General features: G+C 39.9%; 1 protein-coding gene across 6 annotated transcripts in view; it reads left to right on the top strand.

The window, feature by feature from the left end:
* BICD1 (BICD cargo adaptor 1) overlaps positions 1-21,976 on the top strand; it is a 171,063-nt gene that overhangs the window by 112,217 nt on the left and 36,870 nt on the right. For all 6 annotated transcript variants that reach the window (XM_051784533.1, XM_051784532.1, XM_051784537.1 and 3 more), the window contains exons 3-5: positions 8,764-8,916; positions 12,463-12,900; positions 18,594-19,688. In XM_051784533.1, the coding sequence (XP_051640493.1) occupies positions 8,764-8,916; positions 12,463-12,900; positions 18,594-19,688 (1,686 nt within the window). The remainder of the gene's footprint in view (positions 1-8,763; positions 8,917-12,462; positions 12,901-18,593; positions 19,689-21,976) is intronic.

The raw sequence follows: 21,976 nt of genomic DNA, 5'->3' as shown, positions 1-21,976 counted from the left end.
TGACAGATGGCCTCTCAAAGAGATACATATAACTGGCAGATGCCTCTCCTAAGCGATCAGTTAGGCTTTAAAACCAGCTCTTGGCCTCTTGATGAGCTTGAAAAGGCCCATGCAGCTTCTCCATCAAAAAGCTTGCCTTGAGGCATTGTCATGTAGAATCACTGCTGTTGGCTTCTTAAATTGCAGATAGGAAGTGACAACCTCATAGGAAAGGTTGTAATTGGGGGAAAAAAATACAAATTACCATTCAGTCCAAAATGATCCATATCCACCCCTTTCTTTCCTCCCCCCCCTCCCCCAGTCAAATGTGATAAGAGCAATTTTGAGTTTGGTATCTTTATAATAGTACTTAGCCAGCCACAAGGTAATTGGTGATATAATGGGCAACAGCCCTTGCTTCAGAGAGTGCAAACTCAAGTATTTGTTACTCAGGCACAGTTCAGCACAGTGGGAATAAGGAGACAAAATAATTCAGCTAAAGCATGATATTAAGAAGTAGTGCCTGTGCCTCTGGCTACATAATCCCATCCTGTGCCTCTCATCCCAACCAGAGCCCATCCTGCTCCCACAGCAATGGGGTTGGACAGATGGCAGCAGTAGCACAGCATAGAGAAAGCTGGTGAAGGGTCTAGAGCATAAGTCTTATGAGGAGCAGATGAGAGTTGTTTAGCCTGGAGAAAAAGAGGGTCAGGGGAACCTTACTGCTCTCTGAAAAGGAGATTGTAGCCAGGTGGGGGGCAGATTCTTCTCCCAAGTAATAAGTGATAGGACGAGAGGAAATGGCCTCAAATTGCATCAGGGAAGGTTTAGATTGAATATTAGGAAAAACTTCTTGATTGAAAGGGTTGTCAAGCACTGGAACAGGCTGCCCAGGGAGGTGGTTGAGTCACAAACGCTGGAGGTAATTAAAAGACATGTGGATGTTGCACTTAGTGACATAGTTTAGTGGTGGACTTGGCAGTGGTCCATGTGATGGTGATGAAAGATAATCAGGTCTTTGGTCTTCATGTGCATCCTCCCCCCACCAACACACCCCTTCCTTGCCTTCAGAGGGACAGTGTGGTTTGCCATGTGGATATTGCAGGAGGAACTCTCTGGATGCTCACATAGTTAATGCGTTCCAGAGATGGGGGAGCTGTGATGATTGTGATGACTTTGGTGTACATCAGCCTTTCTGGGACACTCAATTAATAGTTGAACTTGAGGAACTCAGAGGTCTTTTCCAACCTAAATGATTCTATGATTCTATAAGCGGGAGTGGGACTGGCCTTTGGAGTGTGGGTGAACATGGTTTTGTCCACTGATATCTGGAGAAATTTGAAAGCCAGTCTAGGCCTGAATTACCTGTGGGAATTGCTTTGTTTGCAGAATATTGTTATCAGCCTGCTCCAAGGCATGGATGTGTCATCATCTTTCTTTTACCCAGTATGGAATTTAGAAATAAATTCTCCCACTTCTCAGATATGTTTAATGCTACTAGAGCTGCAGGAGATGGATGAGTAGCAGAGTTTTAATTTTAAACAAAATGACATCCAAAATGTCCTCCTTATGGCAAAACTTCTTCCAGCCAATTGATATTTTGCCATTTGCAATGATCATATGTCCATATATGATGTCATTCTGTAGATTCGCGGAAGGATCATATGAACTGAACTGTGCTGTAACCCTGGAGTCTGGATTTTCCTTCCCACTGTTTTGATAAAGTTTGGTTTGGTGAAGTTTCTCTTCCTTTGAAGGAATTAAGGATATTATGGCAGTGTTTGTTTCAGAGTGCTAATATTAATTGTAACTAATTATAATTAATACAGTAACTGATGATTTATGTATAATTAATGCAGGAGTATGAGTGCATTAATTGCTATAAATGCAGTCAAATCAAACAATTATTTTTCAGATAACATGCATAATTAGACATTTGTTGTTCATATCAGTTTATAAAGAAGTTATTATCATATTATGTGGCCATGATATTCAACAGGAAAATTTAATACCTATACTTCCAGAACATTCCTTAGTTCTACCTTTCTACATATACTTGTATATAAAAGTCAATAAAATAGCTACTTTGTAGGGGTTTATATGTAGGAGGATTTACAATGTTTAGTATTATGGGTTTCAAACTCTGTGATAAGTACATAAATGGACCATTTAATTGCCCTTGATAGAAATTCACTCTGCTTCTTTAGATTTAGCTATTCCAATTAAATGCACTGAGCATTTCAGATGATTAAATTATTAGATGTATTGTAAATGCTTTATTTAAGACCCGTTGCTGGTGAAGGAATTTGAAACATACATTATTATGATCTGGCTTCTATTTAATATGCTGTAGCCAACAAATATATGACTTTTTTCATCCTTGTCTTTGATAGTGCTGTCATTCTGCAAGTAAATCCATGGAAAGGAAAGATTAAAGGTTATGCTACAGATATATTTTCAGAAATATCTTGTGCACAGTAGTATGTCTGGGTTGTGTTTTTTTTTTTTTTTCTTCCTCGTTTTGAGACAATGAGTGATATATCTAAAGCTGAGGGATGTGAGAATTGTACATAATTTCAAAATTTAGTAGTTTCTGGTTTTGGACAGTAGGAACTGTGTTGCATTTATGTTCTTAAAACAGTATGCCAGTACAACTGCTTAGAGCAGATACAATATAATGAACTCTAGTAAAGCCACCTGAATGAAACTTTTGGAAGGATGAGATCAGACAAATTCAGGTTAAAAAGAAGGGTGCAGACTTCTAACAGTGGTGAAAAAGAATATTTGAAATAACTTGTTTTGCAATATAGAGATATCTATCTCAATACACTATATAGTGTATTGAAAAGAAAGTAATAATAGTTCTGTAAGAGATGCTCCAGCCCTTCTTAGCTGGGCATCTACATGTATGAATGAGGAGGACTGGGCTGCAAACTCTGCAAAAGGGTCAGACCAGGTGGCATTAGGTCATCTACAAAATCTCTTTATGTTTTTAAATATACCTGGAAGCGTGGAAAATGTCATTATTTCAGTTCAAGTTTAGTATTACTGTATATGAGGGAGGGAAACTTCAAGGCTAGTTGAGAGGACTCTGCGGAATTAAAACACTTGATGGCAAATAAAGAAAATGGTTTTCCCTCTTCTATTGCTTGTGGAAATGATATGGCTTTCCTAATTTTTTTAAATTAATGGTAGCAGGTGGCTAGGTTTCTTTTCACTGACTCTTGTCGGTGCGATCTTTAAACCACCGAAGCTCTGAGTTTCTCTGGACTCGCTCTGATAAGCTTCAATAAACAAAGCATGAGGGAGTTGAAGATCGGATCTTAAATTTATGGTCCTTCAAAGACACGCTGGAGTAAGCAGAAGGTACAGAGGAGATTAACAAAGACGTTATAGTTTAAGGGTTGGAGACTCTCTGTCTGAGGAAGAATGATAAGAGGACCAAAGCATTCAGACCAAATTAGCATTGAAGGCGAGAGATCAATAGCCAATAAAGGTTAGAATACTAATTAGTGAAGAGAATTCTGTAACTTAGAACCAATGAATGTTAATTTCTTTATTTGCTAAAATGTATAAATATGTGAAAAGCCTTGAAAGGGATATATGTAGCTGGAATGATTTGTTACATATCTCTGGCCAGAATAAAGTAATGCCTGGCTCACTAATAGGCAGTATTGGAGGGTTTCATTTCTTCCTGAAGATTTTCAGTGACATTGCCACTTTCATCCTCTCTTCTCTCAGCCCCTGTTAAATTGTATTTTCTATGATATCACTATTACCGTTCTTCATAAAAAATATATATATTTTATTTTCCTCTGCAGAGTAAAGTAAACATGACATACAAATTTACAGTGAGACTTGTCAACAAACACATGAGATCACGGATATTAGGCTGAGCATAAACTTTCTATTATATTCAATTTACTGCTCATGCAATAAAATTGTCATCAGATCAAATGGGATTTTATACTGCATCAGCTATAATACAATGCTATAAAATTACAATTTTACTGTTGCTTTCTTACTCTTTTGTGAGTTACGAAAATTAAAAAGTTACATACACCATCATGCTATGGCTTACATAGTCTAACGAAGAATGGTTTTAGTCTGAATAGTTTAGAGTTTATAATTAATTGATGATTATATGGCTGTTTTTCAGTGTGAAAAATATTATGTTTTGCTACAGTAAGAACCTTAAATCTCTTAATGAAAATTTGAATGAATGGAATGTATGGAAAAAGCTCAAATAGTAGTTCTCCAATTTTGTTTGGAATAAAAACTAGTAGACAAAACCCAGAAATACAAAAAAGCTCTTTATGTACTCCAACATGGGGGAGAACCACAATAGTTAATGGAACTGCATTCACTTTCTAAAGAAGGCTTCAAAACACTGCCACTTTCCAACAAGTTCAGTTTATTTGTTCAGAGTTCAGGAAACCAAAAGCCATTGGACTTCAGTGCTCACCTTGGAGATGAGAGTACCCAGCTTCAGGTCTCTCTTCCTTGCCCAGTTTGCTTTCATTAGGTGTATTGACAGGATACAAGCATAACAAGTGGCTTCCTAGGGCAGCATTGGGGGTATTCTGACATGAAAATTAACCTGAGGGCATCATGCATTTTTTCATAGTTCTTTCTCATCGTTTTCAACATAAGCCATTTGCATTAGTTCATTTTAAAGTACCTTCTTGCTTGCAATTAATTGATATTAGACAACGTATTACAATGTACTCACGCACCATTATTACAATGTACCCACACACCATTATTACAATGTGCTCTGCTTGTAGTGTATGAAATACAGCATTTTAAAAGTCTATGCTGAATCAAAAATGAATAATATATTCATATACATTTCATTTAATTTGCTAAGAAGTACAAACTTTTTATATTCCACTGACACTCAGAGACCTGTCAGGATTGAAGTGATGGTTGGTACTATACAGACATGATCCTTGCCTCTGCAAAACCTGGAGATGTCTTTCACTTTTCGTATATGGTAATCCTGAAAATATATACAAGCACTAGCAGATAGGTGAGCTGAACAGACTTTATCTCGACTGAGCCTTCTGTTTCTCATTTCTCTTGGTCTGTTCCATTATGTGTACGTTCATTAGACGTGCTATGTGACTGACATCTTTCACAATTAGTGCTCATGTATAATGAGATGCAATGCTGACAAGGACTCTGTTGTTTTCTATAGCTTCACTGAAAGGCCTTTTCCTTCTTCCTTGGCACCGATCCATTAAAACCGTTGCACCATGTTCAGCTGATGGCTAGGACTGAAAATAATTTTCAGCCATTAAAACATTGCTCGTGTATCATCAGCTCCACCTCTTGGATTAATTTGGTTTTTACAGATCCACTACACACAGTTCATAGGGGAATTCACTCTGGAAATGTAAAAAGTCCTGAGGCAGTGCCCTAATAAAAGCATCTGGCTCAATTCCTTTGTCCTGCAAGTTTAATGCTCAGTGCTTGATTACCAGTAAAGTTTAATTACAAATTATTTCACAAATAGTATGGGTTACATTGTCCTCTAGTGGCTCATATAGATAACTGCCCTGCTGACAAACTCCTTTTGCCTTGTGTTTTTAAATCCTCTCATATTATTTTCATAGAAGTCCAAGTCACCTCAGAAGAGGCCAAATAAAAAGTTTGCATCTTACTGCCACTGTATCAGTACATCAAGCTCCCTCCTCTATTACTGCAGATGTTCTGCTAAAGAAATATGTATTTTAAATAGTTCAAAATAACAATAGAATTGTGAGAAGATAATGTATTTAATCAGAGCATTTGATGAAAACGAATATATCCTTCTTACTAGCAGCAACAGATAATAAATTCAACATGAATTTTTTTTAATAAGTTCAGGCCTAGTTCTTCCAGAAAATATATAGAGGTCTTATGTAAAGGAAATCAGAATAGCCCTCCAGCATGTCCTGTGGCTACTCACTTGAAAACCTCAATAATGCCAGGCTTTTGCTGAGTAACATGGAATCACCACCTTTCACGGGAAGCAGTGAGAGCACTAGAGCACTTTGCAGCATAATGCAGATGTTTGCAAATAGGAGAAGGAATCTGGAGCATGGAGAATAACTCCAGGGTGTTTGAAGTGACAAAATGTACGTATTACATTACTTTGAAAAGGTGAGACCATATTCTGTAATGTGCTGAGTTTATCTGTGGCAGAGCAGTGGAATTACTTCCAGCAGAGGCCTTGGCCCTGGCCATGGGAATTGTGGCAGGCAGTGCTCGGGCAGGCATGGCAGATGGGGTGCTCCAACTGGCGAGCCTTCCTTTTTCCTACTGTTTCTTTCTTGGTGAAATGCCATGAGTAATGACAAATAGAGGTTGCACTGCAAAGATAATTTCTCTGTGTGTAAGAATATTAAGAGAACTATAAATGGTTCTTTTTATACCTGCAAGGTTATGTAGGAAGCAGCAGCTACGAGTGAAGAAGAAATGTGGTTGCTCTCTTAAGGCAGTGGTGGTGCACTCCAGAAAGGTGGTAGCTCATGTCTTCTGTTGCTGTTTGCAATAACAGGAGAGACAAAGGAGTACTCAGACCTTACAGAATTAATTTTCAAGGCTTTTTCAAAGTAGCATGCCTTGTACTCAATCAGGGAAATACTATATCAGGATTCTGTAAAAATTCTTTGTTCACATCCTCCATTTCTGGCTACCTTTTTCATTCATCCCATTTAGAATAATAGAGTGGTTTGAGTTGAAAAGGACCTTAAAAATCATCTAGTTCCGACTTCCTGCCATGGACAGGGACACCTTCCACTGGACCAGGGTGCTCAAAGCCACATCCAAACTGGCCTTTTGGAGAGGCCTTCTTTTCACTCAGCAATGTTGAAAGCAGAGGCAGTTTGGATCACGAGGAGGTCTGTCCTGGCTGGTGCTGGTGGTGAGCTCCCCCCAAGGAGGTGCAGGCAGCACTGCTGGGAAAGGCTGACTGAACAGAGCTCCTCTGGACTCCTGTCAGGAGGCTCCTTCTCCCAGGACTCCTGTCAGCATTGGAGAGATGTCAGACAGTTCATTCCCTGGGCTCATCATCCTCCAAACACTGGGAGAGTTGCAAAGCAGCTTAATTATACTTGGCATTTGGTGTTGTCCACGTACTGCCTCAGACTTGCACATGTACCCACACCTAGCAAGAGTAAGTACTGCCACATTTGGGGATGCACTGGCAGAAACAAAGCATTTAAAGGCAGCCTGGGGGTATAAAATGCCTTCACCTTGTGAAATCAATTGTGCTGCTCCTCTTACATCACTCAGAGGTTTATTGGGCAGTGATAGATGCAGGAATATTTACACAGAGTTATTTTATCTACTGGTCTGTGACTCTTCTACCACTGGGGATCTTTTCAGTTGCCCTCAGATAAGAAATTAGGTACTTTCTTTATTTCTTCTTAATTAGCTGCCAGGAGGAGGATGATGGTTTTTAGTTTTCTCTAACAGAAAGGCTTCATTTTTAAAAGGACTTTGCATCAATGTGTCTTGCATCAACATGTTTTTTTATGCTTTGCAAAGTTCTTCTCTGGGGTTTTGTAATTATTTATTTAACCTAGATGCTAAGCAAAGTTGTATTTATCCTCAATTCGGAATGTGGAGTTTTATCCTCCAAGTACCAAGACGGTGAGTTATGCAAATCGATCAATTTAGAGCTCCCTGACTACAATTTCTGCTGTAATGATTTGTTAAACATTTATCTTTTTTTCCAGGTAGCTATCAGGCCTGGTAGCTATCAGTGTGGAGGGGTTGCCCTCCCTCCACACTGGAATCTTTTACAGAAACCCATTATTGCTTCCCAGGTGTGCTCCTTCTGACATCCCAGCAGTGACAGGGCTCCATCCATAAAGTCTCTCCACCAGCTGTTGTGGCAATGCTCAGGATCCTCCTGCAGGCAGGAATGTGACTGATTGCACCTATTTCTATTAATCAGACAAATGCAGGCTTCTCTTCAAAGCAGGGTGGGAGGTTGCTCCTGCCAACCGACTGTATCAGTCACTGTTCTCTTCCAGCTGTGTTAATTCCATCTTCCTGTAGTGGATTTTACATCGTGGTTATGCCAGCGGAGTCTTTCCTGAGTGACCTGACCCTTGATGTCAAACTCAGTCAGAGCTGGAATCTGATGGAAGCAGTTTTTGGTGAAAGTGATCCCTCAGGCCCTCTCCCGTAAGGCTGCCTGGGCACTGTATGGGCTAATGGGAGAAATAAAATGGTGACCTTGTGTGCTCTTGAGCACTGAGTGTAATCCTGCTCAGCACAGGCATGTGTTTGTCAGGTTTTCTGACAAGTGCTTTCCAGCTGTCTGCCTGCCTGCGTGCCTCTCGAGTGCCTGCAGATACAAATGTGTGAGTGCACCTTGCTCCGTAGCAGATGTCTTTACAGGGTGGATGACAGTACTCACCGCTTTTCTGCATGAATGTAGAAAGCATCCTTTGGTGGAAAACAGGTGGTAGTTTTATTTAAACCCCACTGCATTGTAGAGCAATGAAACTGATGAGATGCTAAAGCTTTGCCAGGTTTTCTGTTTCAGTAAGCACCTAATCTTGGAACTGTTTTAATCAGGCTTCTTTATCAGATGTTCTCATTTCAACATTGCCACCGCCCACCTGAAATTATTGCTTGGCCTCAGATTAATAGGTGATGCCATTTTGATATGTTAAATCATTTCTATTTGAGGATTAGTCTTTTCTTTGGTGTTTTCTAGGGATGGTGTTCATCATTAAAGGGCCTGTGCATGAATGGTGATGTACTTGTGTTTTCTTTTGTCAGAACAACGAAATGGTGGAACTACAGAGGATACGAATGAAGGATGAAATTCGAGAGTACAAGTTCCGAGAGGCGAGACTCCTGCAGGACTACACAGAGCTTGAAGAAGAAAACATCACTTTACAGAAGCTGGTGTCCACACTGAAACAGAATCAAGTAAGTATCAAAAGACTCAAGGCACTGTAATGTAAAGTGACACAATTTTCTCCAGTTTCCATGATGAGATCCTATAAAGCAGTGATAGAAGTTTCATTGTATGGTTTTTTTCAGTTGGGTTTTTGCTGATCCCTTACTCTAAGACAGTGTTACTTGCCGCTTTTTAAATAAAGGGAAGCCCTTAGCTCAGTTTTGAAAAGTTCTGGCGAAATATTTCATTGCAGAGCTATGTAATCAGAGGGGAATTTTTAAAATATATAGAACTGCATCTTTTTGCTTCCTGCTTTTCTTGCCCTCCTTCCCTGCACACTGAACTCCAGTGCCCGGTGGCAAAGTTCTGCCCTCCATTTCCTCTTAGTTGGTTTCCTGTACATTGTTTCCTCTTCTGAAGTGTAGAAGAGGGACAATCATCCTCTCCTCCTCTCCCCTTCTGTCCCCTCCCCTCTCTTTCTTTTCTTTTTTCTTTTCCCTTCCTTCCCCTTCCCCCTTCCCCTTTCCCTTTCTCTTCTTTCCTTTCTTCTTTCTTTCTTTTGTTTTCCTACCTCTTGGGTTTCCTGTGCTGGCATTGCTCTCTTGTCAGCCATGCTAACCTTCAAGTGTAGCAAGCTTCAAAAATAGGCAAAGGGGATGTCAGGTGTTCCTGGTTTTTCTTTTGTTTTCCTCATTTGCAGCTGATGGCAAACCAGCACTGTAATTCTCACTGCAGTGCTGTTATGGAACCACAGTAAACAACAGCCCCATTGCATCCAGGCATAAGCAGTCATGGGGTCTGTTCCCTCCTCCTTACAAAAGCACACTTCCTTTACTGCTGGCTATGTATGTACTGTGAAGAAAGCAATCAAGAACACAGTTGTCCTTTAAACTGTACAAAAGAGATTTGGTCTCGCATCAGAAGAGTTAACTTGCTGTGATCAATATTTAAGTGTCCAGGTTGGATGATTTCAGTGTTTTAGACACTGTCCAGACCAGCATCACATTGCACTTCATAGCACCATTTCCTCACCTGCTCAGAGGGTAACAGCACTGCACTGCAGCCCCTGGCTTATGTCCTAACCTATGCCTGGTGCAGTCGGGGCTTTTATCAAAGAGCCAGCCCTGTCACAGTTTCCAGTGGCAGCCTGGGAACAAAGCTGCCTTATTCCTGGAGGAATCAGCAGTGCCATTTCAGCTCCCTTTTACTGCTGCTTTACTGCTCTAGCACAAATGCAATGGAAACAGTTAAAACAACAGAGCTGTGCCACAGGGAATACACAGGTAATAGAAACGGGCACATAATTTCCTTATTTATGAAGATACCTAGGCTTTCACACTCCTGCAGCTGAATTTATAGCAGATCATCTTTGTGTCAGAGTTATTTACCTAGCCAGCAAATTCCCCCTTTGAGGCATGGATTTTTTTTCCTCACCAACCTCATAGGAGACATTTTCACATTATCAGGAAATAAAAGACTCCTTTATGGACTGTTCTAGTTTCCCCCAAAATAAAATCTGTTTGCAAGTGTTTGTATTTGTCAGAATATTTCATTCTTACTGAAACTGAATGCCAGCAGTCTGGGGAGAAAAAGCATTGCCATATACTGAATAACTTTAAAAATCAGTCATTTTGCATCACATATCCCTGCACTTGTGACTCCTAAAATAACTTTGATCTACAAGATAAAATTTTAAGAGCATTTTATACTTTAATGCTTGAATTTACAAACCCATATGTTATAAGTCTTGGTGCTAAAATATCGTTATCTACATTGGGTTTTTTTGGTAGCTTTTTTAAGCAAGAGTCTATGATAAGGTAACCATATAGATAATACAGATTTGTGTTTTGCATATGGATTTAAAATTGAAAAACTATTGGTGGTTTTGTTGGGTTTGGCTTTTTTTTTAATGTCCTTAAGTTATAAACATAGCTATTTGATTGTATTTCATAATTTTTCAGATGTACGTGTCCCTCCAGTCAGAAAAGATATCAGGTTGCTAAATGGAGATTTGAAACTCTTATGAATTTTCCTTTTGTCTCTAAGAATCCCCAGTATGACTTTGGAACTTTCTTTGTTGTTTGATGTTTCCACTTTCTGGATTTGAAGATTAGTGCTTTGGTTTTTAAGTTTGTCTTTCCAGAGGTTTGCGAATACAAAACTTTTGACAGGTTGATAAATATTCTACTCCAATAAGAATGGTGGATTTTCTTATTTTTGCCAGAATCTTGTTTTAGTTTGTTAAAATATACAGATATGTAAAATAAAATAATACTGTAGACAATGTCTTAAGATTGTAGATAGTAAAGCATACTACTGCATTTGAATTATAAAAGCCTCAACTTTTAAAAAGGTTTTTTAATGGAATCATGAAAATTCAGCATTTGTTTTTCCCCTTCACCAAGCTATAGCAGGAGAGTTGGTCAAGCATGGACATGGACCTTTATAAACAAAAGTCTTCCTTTTCATTGCTGTGGGATTTTCCAACTGTGAAAAAGAAGATGAGGAAGGACATTATTCTTCAGTGGGGATCTCCTGCACTGTCTAGATATTTCTGATCAACTGGTTTCAAACTAGACTGGGTTTTTCCAGGCTTGGTTTCTTGTGAGGTGAAATAGAGAGGACTGCATAAACATGGGAGGTGCTTTAAAGAAGAGAGAAGCTGTTGTTTTCCTCAGCCCACGGTGCCCATAAATACCTTGATAAAATACCTTGTCTCAGTGTGAGGCAGGGAGCCTGCCCTCTGAGAAGGAGAAAGACCAGCAAGTCCCTCCAGTGCTGGTGAGGCTGCACTAGGTCACTGGGACACACTTCAGGCAGTGTGGATGGAGCAATGGGTTGCCACGTGCTCCAGAATGGCATCCATACACAAAGTTTAAGGGCTGTGGGGGGCTGAATGAGCTGTTCATTGCATTTTTCTGGTAGTTTAAAAATCTAACAATTTTGGGGCATCTTAGACTGATTGTACAAATAGTTTGCTGTTTAATTTTTAAAATTAAATGCTTCTGGAATAATGGAAACCCTTGTAAAATACAGAGAGGAGAGGTGAGGCTTTTCTACTGGTTTTGTACCCTCCATCCATATTTTGAAAACTAAGACATCAAGATACTTGTGAGTGTTTAAGATACTTGATAACGTCTCTACCTGAGTGACTTTATATCTAGTAAGAATTTAGATATGAAGTCATCTTCAGAATACTTGCAAATCATAAACCACGTGAGATCTATACATACCATGATATATCAGCATTGCTTAGGGCAATTCATAGTAAATCTGTGGCTACCGGGACATCTACTACTAAACATCCATCTTTCCATGAAGTACATTGTTTATCGTAAGTTGCTCAGAAAGAGGTGTCATATTTCTTGATTCTCACATGCTGAAAAAGTGAGCGCTGGAGTATTTGACAGAGCGAGATCCTCTTGCATTTTTTTGTTCAGTCAGTTCTTTGCAGCTGCAGGCAATGTCTGGTATTTCAAACTGTAGTTTGAAATATTTCAATAGGGCTGATAAATGGCAGGTTTTCATGACTCAAGTTTTAGTATTATGAATGTTCTTTGTCTTGTCTAATTCAGGTTGAATATGAAGGCTTAAAGCATGAGATTAAACGATTTGAGGAGGAGACAGTGTTGCTTAATAGCCAGCTAGAAGATGCCATCCGGCTCAAGGAGATTGCTGAGCATCAGCTGGAGGAAGCTCTGGAAACTTTAAAAAATGAAAGAGAGCAAAAGAACAATCTGAGGAAGGAACTCTCCCAGTATATCAACCTCAATGATAGTATGTATAATAACCATATTAATATATCAGTAGATGGATTGAAGTTTTCAGAGGACGGGGGAGAGCCCAACAATGACGACAAAATGAACGGACACATCCACGGGCCTCTCGTGAAACTCAACGGTGACTACCGAACTCCCACGAGTAGGAAAGGAGAATCTCTGCACCCTGTCTCTGACCTCTTCAGTGAGCTCAACATATCAGAAATACAGAAACTGAAGCAGCAGCTCATGCAGGTAAGAGCTGAATTTAATGTCCTGAAGTGTTTAGACACACATCCTGTGAACCCTAGTACAAGTTTTAGAGTGATTATTCCCAGTGATGTTCTTGACCACATGTGCTTTTTTCAGACTTCTACTTTGGTGGTTTTTTTATATCCAGGTTTTGCTAGAAATATTCCTAGTAAACACAGTATTTGTCTGCAAAAAAGTCAGTGTGATCTGAGCAGATATTTAGTGCAAAGAGCAGAAAGGGACCTAGTTGCTGGGTTTGCAGAAGGTTAGATTCTTTTTTTTCCTGCTTCGATAGCAGCAGATGTCCCTGAAATTGCAAGTGGAATAAAGTGCTCTTCAATATGACCAAACCTATCTGGAAAAAAACCCACTAAAATACAGGCAGGCTTGGTTATGCTCCCTCGCAAGTCAGAGGGAGTTTTTGCCATTAAATTCAGCTTGAACAAGGTTTGGCATAGTGTCAAGGGAGAACAAAAGGAGAGGAGCACTCCTCTTAATAGCCGTGCACAGGGAGAGCATGTGGCGTGTGAGATGTCACAGAGCGCCCTTGTCCGCGCCGGCGGATGCACAGGCTGCAGGGGGTGCCTTGGGGACCGTACAGCCAGTGTTTGTTCTCTGTGCATCCAAGCCCAGCCCAGGCACAACCAGAATAGGAGCCTGGGATGCAAGCCAGAGAAAAAAACTCAAGCTGCCAGCCCCGATGTTGACATCATCTTAGAAGGGGTACAGTGCCACACAGAGAAAAGGTCCTGCTGCCCGAGCTGTTGAGCATCTTGTCTGCCACAAGAGCTTGAAAGATTTTGGCACCCTCAAGGAAACATCCAGCATTTTCTAGCTTCGGGCTTCTAAATAGTGCCTCTTCTAAAGAGAAGAGTAATTGTGAACCCCTGGCTGCTTAAAATGTAAAAGGTGATTTGGAAGTAAAGTAGAGCAAACCCAGTTTTCAGTGCTTGCTGGAGAACAATAAATCCCTATCTCATCTGTCCTATTTGCTGAAGAGTTAATTGTTTTATTTACTTCATTGCCAAACTCACTGTGGGAAGTTTTGATCTGAGCTGTGACATGGCGAACACTGATGACATCTAGTGCTTTGCACAAATAACTTTGATGCAAGCCATACATAATTTAAATGGGAAAGCTTGAAATTTAGAATTTTATATAAGTGAAAAATTCTGTCAAAATTTTCCAGTATCAAAATGTACAGTGTGTATGTTTTGTGTATGTATGCATATATACAAATAAGCATGTGTAAGTACATATACATGTATCTCTATTATATGTGCACATATGCATTATATGTAGCTTCTAATTTGGTTCAGAAACACAATGTTAAAAATTTTGAAAACAGTTTCAAAGGAAGTGCTTTGCAATGTTCGTATTTTAAAATACAGTGTAAGCATTTTAAACCATAATTTATAATGAAGTTTATGCAATATAAATTTGGAGTGAAAACTTCTCAGAAATGAAAAAAAAAAAGGATTGCTTTAGTCATGCTTTGTCTTGATTGTACTAAATTAAATATTGAGCTTGATGAGTCAGCAGATTTCTACTTGAAAGATACTGTAATTGGTGTTATCATCTCTGACTTAAACGCTTATTTATTTTACATCTCTTAAACAAAGAGGCAGCCTTCTGACAGTCACTAGCCACAGACTTAGGACCCCAGAAAATAAGTATAGTCATTTTGGTCATAACATCTTTTGGTGCTGGGCTCCAGTACCTCCATGCCAATAGTCACCACCATTGCTTGGCATTCTCATCCTGTTGAAAGGTTATGGTTTAAAAAGAAGGATTAGACCTAGATGAAAGCCTGATTTCTTTAGATACTGAAAAGACAGACTGCAAACTGCTAGTGTGTGCTTTGTAAAAGGTGGTCATCTTCACTGTTGAGCTGCATCAGCTCGCCTTGGGTCATACAAATTAAATGTGAAAAATTCCTCAGAAGTTTTCCTTATAGATGGGAGACTTAATCCAGTTCAAGTTGACAAAAAGTCTTTGCCACGTAGTGTTCATTCAGCCATATCTCAGTATTTGGTACATGCTCCTCTTGTTTTGTCCGAAGAGGCTGCACTATGACAGAGTTCCTGAAAGAACTGACCCTTTTTTGGGAACTATTTTTAGTCTATAGGACAGCAAGTTCAATTTTTTGAGAGAAGCAAACTTCAGATTTGTGATTTTGTAAGTGTGTGTGGCAAATTTTTTTAGGTCCCCAATCTCATAAGGGACCCTTCACTAGAACAATTAGTATGACAGATATAATTCCTTCTGCAGCTTTAGGTTGCTGCTGCTTCATGAGCTGTGCTGGTCTCTAGGAGATATCTATTTGCAACTATTCCCTTTCTGTATTTTATATCCTCAATGTAACAAATGTCTTGCTGAAAATTCTCATATTCTGAGATTTTTCTCAGAATAACTCAAGGCTTTCTGGTCTCCCTTCATGTTTGTTGTCCAGTGCCTAGGACTCCTCTCTTCTTTCTGTGCTCATGCTTTCTATGTTCCTGAGGCCAACATCATATTTGGAAAACTTAAATTCTGTTAAGAAAGGAAATTAAAAAAACCTCATACAGCCCAGTCTTTGACACTCCTCTTCAGCTGCTTTGTACTCTCTGACAAATATGATATGGCTGAGATTCAGGGTTCTTAAGCTGAGTTCTCTTGTTTGTTCCAAACTCCTTTAGGAATTGTTCACTGAAATTCTGATGTTATAAAAATAAAAAATAAAAAAAAAGGTGGGTAAAATTGGTTTCCATAATTGCAAACTATAGAGCAAATAGGGAAGAAAATCTCCTCAAACTGAAATCTTTAAAGGGGAGAATGCATTGCAAAATAAGTACAGCTACTTTTGAATTGCTTTTATTTTAATTTTAAGATTATAAGAAGCCTTTTTGCAGCTACCAGTTTCAATACCAAAAAACCCTCCCACCAACTGGACTGAAAAATAACTGCAATTCCTGTAAGTTTGCTGTGGTGGAAATAAGAGTGTAGTATGGTTTAGAACAAGAAATATCATTACCGTACTTGGGAACAGCAGAGTCATTAATAATCAAAAGCTATTCTCAGGGATGAGCTGGAGCTTTGGGGTTTTTTTCCCTGGGAAATGGGAGCGTGCATTTAAAATTTTAAATGGAAGTGGATTAGCTTCTATTACTGGGCCAGAATGAATAACATTTAGTAGATCTATGTATTTCCTTTTACCTGTTGTCCAAGTTAATATATGGGTTTTAAAAGTCACATGTTTTCTCTGGGAAGAATCCTTCCTATTTGAAAGTAGTATGTTTCCAGAACACATTTATGTTCAGTAGATAAATTATCATCAGGGTTCAAATTATCTCAGTTACAATTTTCTTCGTGATAGAGTCTGATGGCTGAGATCAGTAATCCTGCAGGATCAATTCTGTCTGATTAATTTAAGCGGGCACTGAAGCACTGTGCTACCTTAACACCCAGTTGTTATCTCAAGGGAAAGGCTCTCTGGCTCTGTAAGCTCTGTATCTATTTTTACACCAGTGCAATCTACAGTGAATTACCTACTTTGGTGTGAACATACCCACAGTGGACCCATACACTATTAAACCAACTACCTTTGGTGTGTTCTTTATTATCCGTACAATTTCTCACTATGGTGAGAAAGATGGTCCTTTAAATTAGCCAAAACACAGATTTTTCGTGAATATGCATCGCTCACCTTAGCAGCCTGAAGGAATAAATACCTTCATTATCTGACGAGGGTAATGTATCTAACACTGAAACCTTCAGGCAGCTCAGTGGAAAAGAACCCAGGAAAACTAGGGAAGAGATTTCTGCTGGGTTGATCTCTGAGGTTTCCCAGGACAGATCTGACCAAGAGATCTGTAGGAAGTGGTCACCTTTTAAGAAGATGCACTTGGCAAAAGGGAATTTTGCCATATTTTGGATTTTCTCAACAAGAGTGGACTGGCTCTTGTCAGTGGCGGGGTCTGAGCAACAGTGAGGGTGGGAGGCACACAGGGACAGCAACAGGGGGACAACAAATAGAGAAGGGTACCAAAATACTGGTGGTTCTTGACTGTCTTCTGCATAGACTATGTAGTGCCAAAAATGGAACACCTTATATCTAAAGAGATAGATTCTTCCTGATTCATGAAATAATAATGTGGTTTGGCCCTGGTTTTTAAATTCTTAAGTCGTCAGTCCCCTGTTCACAAAAAAACTAGGCTGATTTTTTTAGATGTTTTTAACATGGCTTCTATTTTTATTCATACAGTTTCTATCTGCAGTTGATTTCAGATTCTAATGGAGGCCATGTTTTGAAAGCCTGTCTGTAAAACCAAGGGATCACCATATGCTTTAGTGTCTTAGTACTTCTGAGCAGCAACCACTGCTGAAAAGCCTAGTTGTGAGAAAACAGGAGCCTGAATCACTGCTTGGAACATTTTTTGAGATGGCATTAATACCCTCTCAGTTTCTAAAAGGCCTTTCTTTTCCTTTAATGAGATTCATGGTGGCTAATTTGACTCTCTTCCAAACTACTGATAGGGAAGGAAAGGTTTGGTGTTTGTTTTTTAAAAAAGGTTCTTTTCAGAACTGAAAGCTTTTAATTCTCAGAATTAGTAATTCCACCGCTCATAAAGGGAACGTGGAGAATGCCATTTTCACTGCATGTATAAACACAGGGCTGAGATACTGCAGCTGCAGCGAAAGAGCGGTAAACTTGATAGGCCCAGGGTCCTGTGCAAAAAACATGAAAGCAAATAGGATCCTATCTCCATATACCTTCCTCTGCTTCCCAATTCACAACTCAGAACAGGACAAAGGCACAGGAGAAAAGTTGGGGCATTACACTAAAAACTTGAAATGCAAGTCTTTCTGGAGTTATCATGAGTAGCAAATATGTGAGCAGATCAAACTTGTAAGTTTGTCTTGTTCACTTACTTTAGGAAGCTATGCATTAAAACTTCTAGATGGCTGATCTTAGCCATCTAGATGTGTCCTCCATGACCTCTTCTCTTGTTCAACATCCACATTTATATGTGGATATTCAGAAAGGAATTTACTAGGTCAGAACCAGTGGGTTGTTAGTGATACCACAAGTCCTGCTTTTTCTGGTTTGGCCTTAAACAGATGGACTTCACTTACAGTTAAGTGGCTGGGGATGGGGAGTCCTGGGAGTTGCACATGCTCAGTCTCCTGATCTGTGTTACATTTCCACACAGCAGGTTATTTAATCTGTGGAAATGTACACAGCTATTTCTTAACTGTATTTGCCATAATGAAACTTCGCAACAGTTCAAAGATATAAATGAATATTGTGAAGGATTGGTAGAACTATTAATGGGAAATGTAAATTCAAACTCTATTGAGAAATGTGTGTGTACCAGTAGAATGGTTTATAGTTGACAGTGATGCAGTTCCTCTGTTCAGGGAACATATGTCCTAATAAATCACTCAGTGCTTAGTAATTCTTCAGTGGGCAACATGTAAAATTGTGACCTAGTGATATTGCAAATTGTAGCAGAAGCTGGAACTTCCCAAACCTCTGAGAATTCCATGGATCTATGCCTTAATTTTATGGTTTAGGTGTATATGGCTAAAATCTCTTGAAAGCACTCGGATTGTTTACACCTTGTGGGAATGGAAGAAATTAATGTGATTTCAGAGCGTGGTATTCAGCATGGGTAGGATGAGATCCTGGGTTTCTTACTTTGACTCTGTTGCAGGTGGAGCGAGAGAAGGCCATTCTCCTGGCCAACCTTCAGGAGTCTCAGACGCAGCTGGAGCACACCAAGGGAGCCCTGACGGAGCAACACGAGCGAGTCCACAGGCTCACGGAGCATGTCAATGCCATGAGGGGACTGCAGAGCAACAAGGAGCTGAAAGCTGAGCTCGACTGTGAGAAGGGCCGAGACCCCGGCGAGGAAGCACACGACTATGAAGTGGACATCAATGGCTTGGAGATCCTAGAATGTAAATACAAAGTAGCTGTTACTGAGGTGATAGACCTTAAAGCAGAAATCAAAGCCTTAAAGGAGAAATATAACAAGTACGTGGAAAACTACACTGAAGAGAAGGCCAAGTATGAGAGCAGAATCCAGACATATGATGAGCAGGTGACAAGCCTGGAGAAGTCGACCAAGGAAAGCCAGGAAAAAATGGTCCACATGGAAAAGGAGTTACAAAGGATGACAAGCGTAGCAAACGAAAACCACAATACCCTCAACACTGCCCAGGACGAGTTGGTGACATTTAGCGAGGAGCTGGCTCAGCTCTACCATCACGTCTGCCTGTGCAACAATGAGACACCAAACAGGGTCATGTTGGACTATTACAGGCAAAGCAGAGTCACCCGCAGCGGGAGCCTGAAAGGACCGGATGACCCTCGAGGTCTCCTTTCCCCACGACTTGCCAGACGGGGAGTGGCATCACCCGTAGAAGCCAGGACCCCGACCGAGCAGGTGACTAAGGAAGCCCCAGAGCCCGGCAAGGAACAGAGCCCAACAAAAACACCTACCATTTCTCCTGTCATCACAGCCCCTCCTTCCTCCCCTGTCTCTGACACCAGTGACATCCGCAAGGAGCCTATGAACATCTACAACCTCAATGCCATAATAAGGGACCAAATCAAGCACTTGCAGAAGGCTGTGGATCGGTCGCTGCAGCTGTCGCGCCAGAGGGCTGCGGCTCGGGAGCTGGCGCCCATGATCGATAAGGACAAGGAGGCCTTAATGGAAGAGATACTGAAGCTGAAATCACTCCTGAGTACAAAGCGAGAGCAGATCGCGACCCTGAGAGCAGTGCTGAAAGCCAACAAGCAGGTAAGGTGTTCATAAAACAGCCAGAAAAGTGTTATTTACACGGGTCGCTTACAAGCTCTCCCAGGAGTATTTTGGGGGTGAAGTTTTACTCACAGCCTCTCACTCAGTCACGGCAAGGGCAGACCTTTGTCCCCTCCCTCCCCGCCTCCTCTTTAAGCACTTTAGCTCTGCTTTTCTCATCAAAATGCAAGAGGCTGCATCATTGTTCCGGGTTGCCTGTGCCTTTTCTCATCTAAAAAGTGCAGTGATCACCACATGGGGGCATGAATCCTGGTTAACAGCTTGGCATACTATTAGCTGATGACAGTGATGGGATGCTGAAACTCCCAATAGTCAGCTATTCTGAAGTTACAATTTTGAGTTTAATTGATTGTTGCATCTGTAACTGCATTTCTAGGGTACTGGGGATTTTTAAATTGCAGCAATATTTCAACATACGTTGAGTCTTTTATAGCATTTCCCCCCCTCTGATACAACACATGTTAAATATTAACTCAAGGAATTAAATACCATCTCTAGCTAAGCAATAATAGCTCTGAGCAATTATATGTGGGTTTTCCATGTAATTAAAACGTAATTAAGATGGAATTTATGTATATGGGTTTAGATTATGTGATTCCAAATTAAAGATTTTTCCCATTAGCATAGAGCTATCATTTATTTTTTGCTACTGCCAGAAAATCTAGCTCAGTCTCACTCTTGTATTGCTGTCAGAAATAAAGCATTATCCTAAGGTGTGCTCACTGAAATGGGAAAGATAGATTTGCTGACAAAGGAGCTGCTATTAACTAAAATTTTATTTATTGGATAGCAACATAGTTATTGGTAACTGTACAACTGGCCACAGAAACTTGCAATCTGTTCATGCAAACCTAATAACAACTTCCCCAAATTTCCAAGTTAAAACACATAATAATATAAAGGGAAGGAGAAATTTAAAGTTAGAGTGGGGAGAGTGATTTATTATGTGCCAGCCTCCAGTGGTGGGTGTATCCCAGGACTCAGAGTACATCTCATGTTCAAAAAACCATTAGTTAAGATTCATCAATTTGAGCTCCTCCCCTTCAAAAGAATAAGTTTCTAAGCAGCAATAGGCTGGGGATACTTTTCCCTTGTGGATTTCAGTTTAGATGAGCCTACAGAGGACATCTGGTTCAGTTTTTCATGTTTTCTCTGTAACCACAAGAGCTATTCTTTTTAAAAAAAAAAATAAACGCCTTCCCTGAGTCATGGTGAAGCTGACATTAATATGAAATTTTCATCCCTTTCACAGCGTGGTAAGACTGCTGGTGCCAAATGTAGCAGTGAAGAGCTGCAGGAATTCCTTTCAAAGAGATAACCTGGCCCATCCTCAGCCTCCAGAGTGGCCATATCTCATTGTGCTCTGTAGCAATACTATTACAAAACACTTGTATTTGTTGGCACTCCAGACAGAGACACTTTAGGTGAAGCTTTTTAGTTGAAGTAATATGGGAAAGGAGGATGAGCACAGCCAGATGTACTGTAAAAATGGCAAGACCTGGCCTTCCTAGAGCATCTCACCATTCAGATCTGGGCAGGGGGGTGAAGACCAGCAGCAGACCATGGGTCTGATATTTTAGACTGTACTTAAGTACTGAAAAAACACCCTTAACTGGGGAAGCACAGGTGCTATCTAGTTACCACCAGTAATACTGTCAAATAAGCATTTTAGCCTTAGGCTGGGCTTTAAAAAGACTACACAAAACTCTGTAACATGAAAAAAGAGCAAGATTTGCTCTAAGAAGCTGCAAACCTAAGACTGGGAAAATGGATTATTAAATCTATTAAATCAATTACTCAAGAAAGCAACTCACAAAGATCTTGCTTGTTTACCTTTTCTTCATTTATGTGTCCATTTGTTTGTAGCCATAATTACCATGTTAGCACCAGATTGGTGGAGCAAACATTTACAAGTAGCATAAATAAGGAAATAATATCAAATTAATGATGCAATAACTTTTAGGACCAGTTCAATAATGGGTTTGATTTTGATTTCTAATAGCAATGAGAAAGCAAAGCTGGCTATGATGGGAATTTAATATCCTGAAGTTCTGATGGAGAACTGATTGGTTGTTTTCATTGGTAAATAATTTTATGAGAAGGAGTCAGCATGATTTTCACAACTGCATTAGCAGTAACTATGGTGTCTTCAGCTCCCATAACTGAGATGCTCTAAAAGTCCTTCAGAAAAAATAACTTGATAACCCCAGACATACACAACCCTAATTACAAACAAATGCCCTGATATTATATAGAATTTCTTTGGG

The sequence above is a fragment of the Manacus candei genome, unplaced genomic scaffold (assembly GCF_025592945.1).
Source record: "Manacus candei isolate 608988 ecotype Guabito, Panama unplaced genomic scaffold, ASM2559294v1 h1tg000018l, whole genome shotgun sequence".
NCBI lineage: Eukaryota > Metazoa > Chordata > Aves > Passeriformes > Pipridae > Manacus > Manacus candei.
The sequence above is the reverse complement of the archived record's forward strand: the minus strand, read 5'-3'. Positions and strand labels throughout refer to the sequence as shown.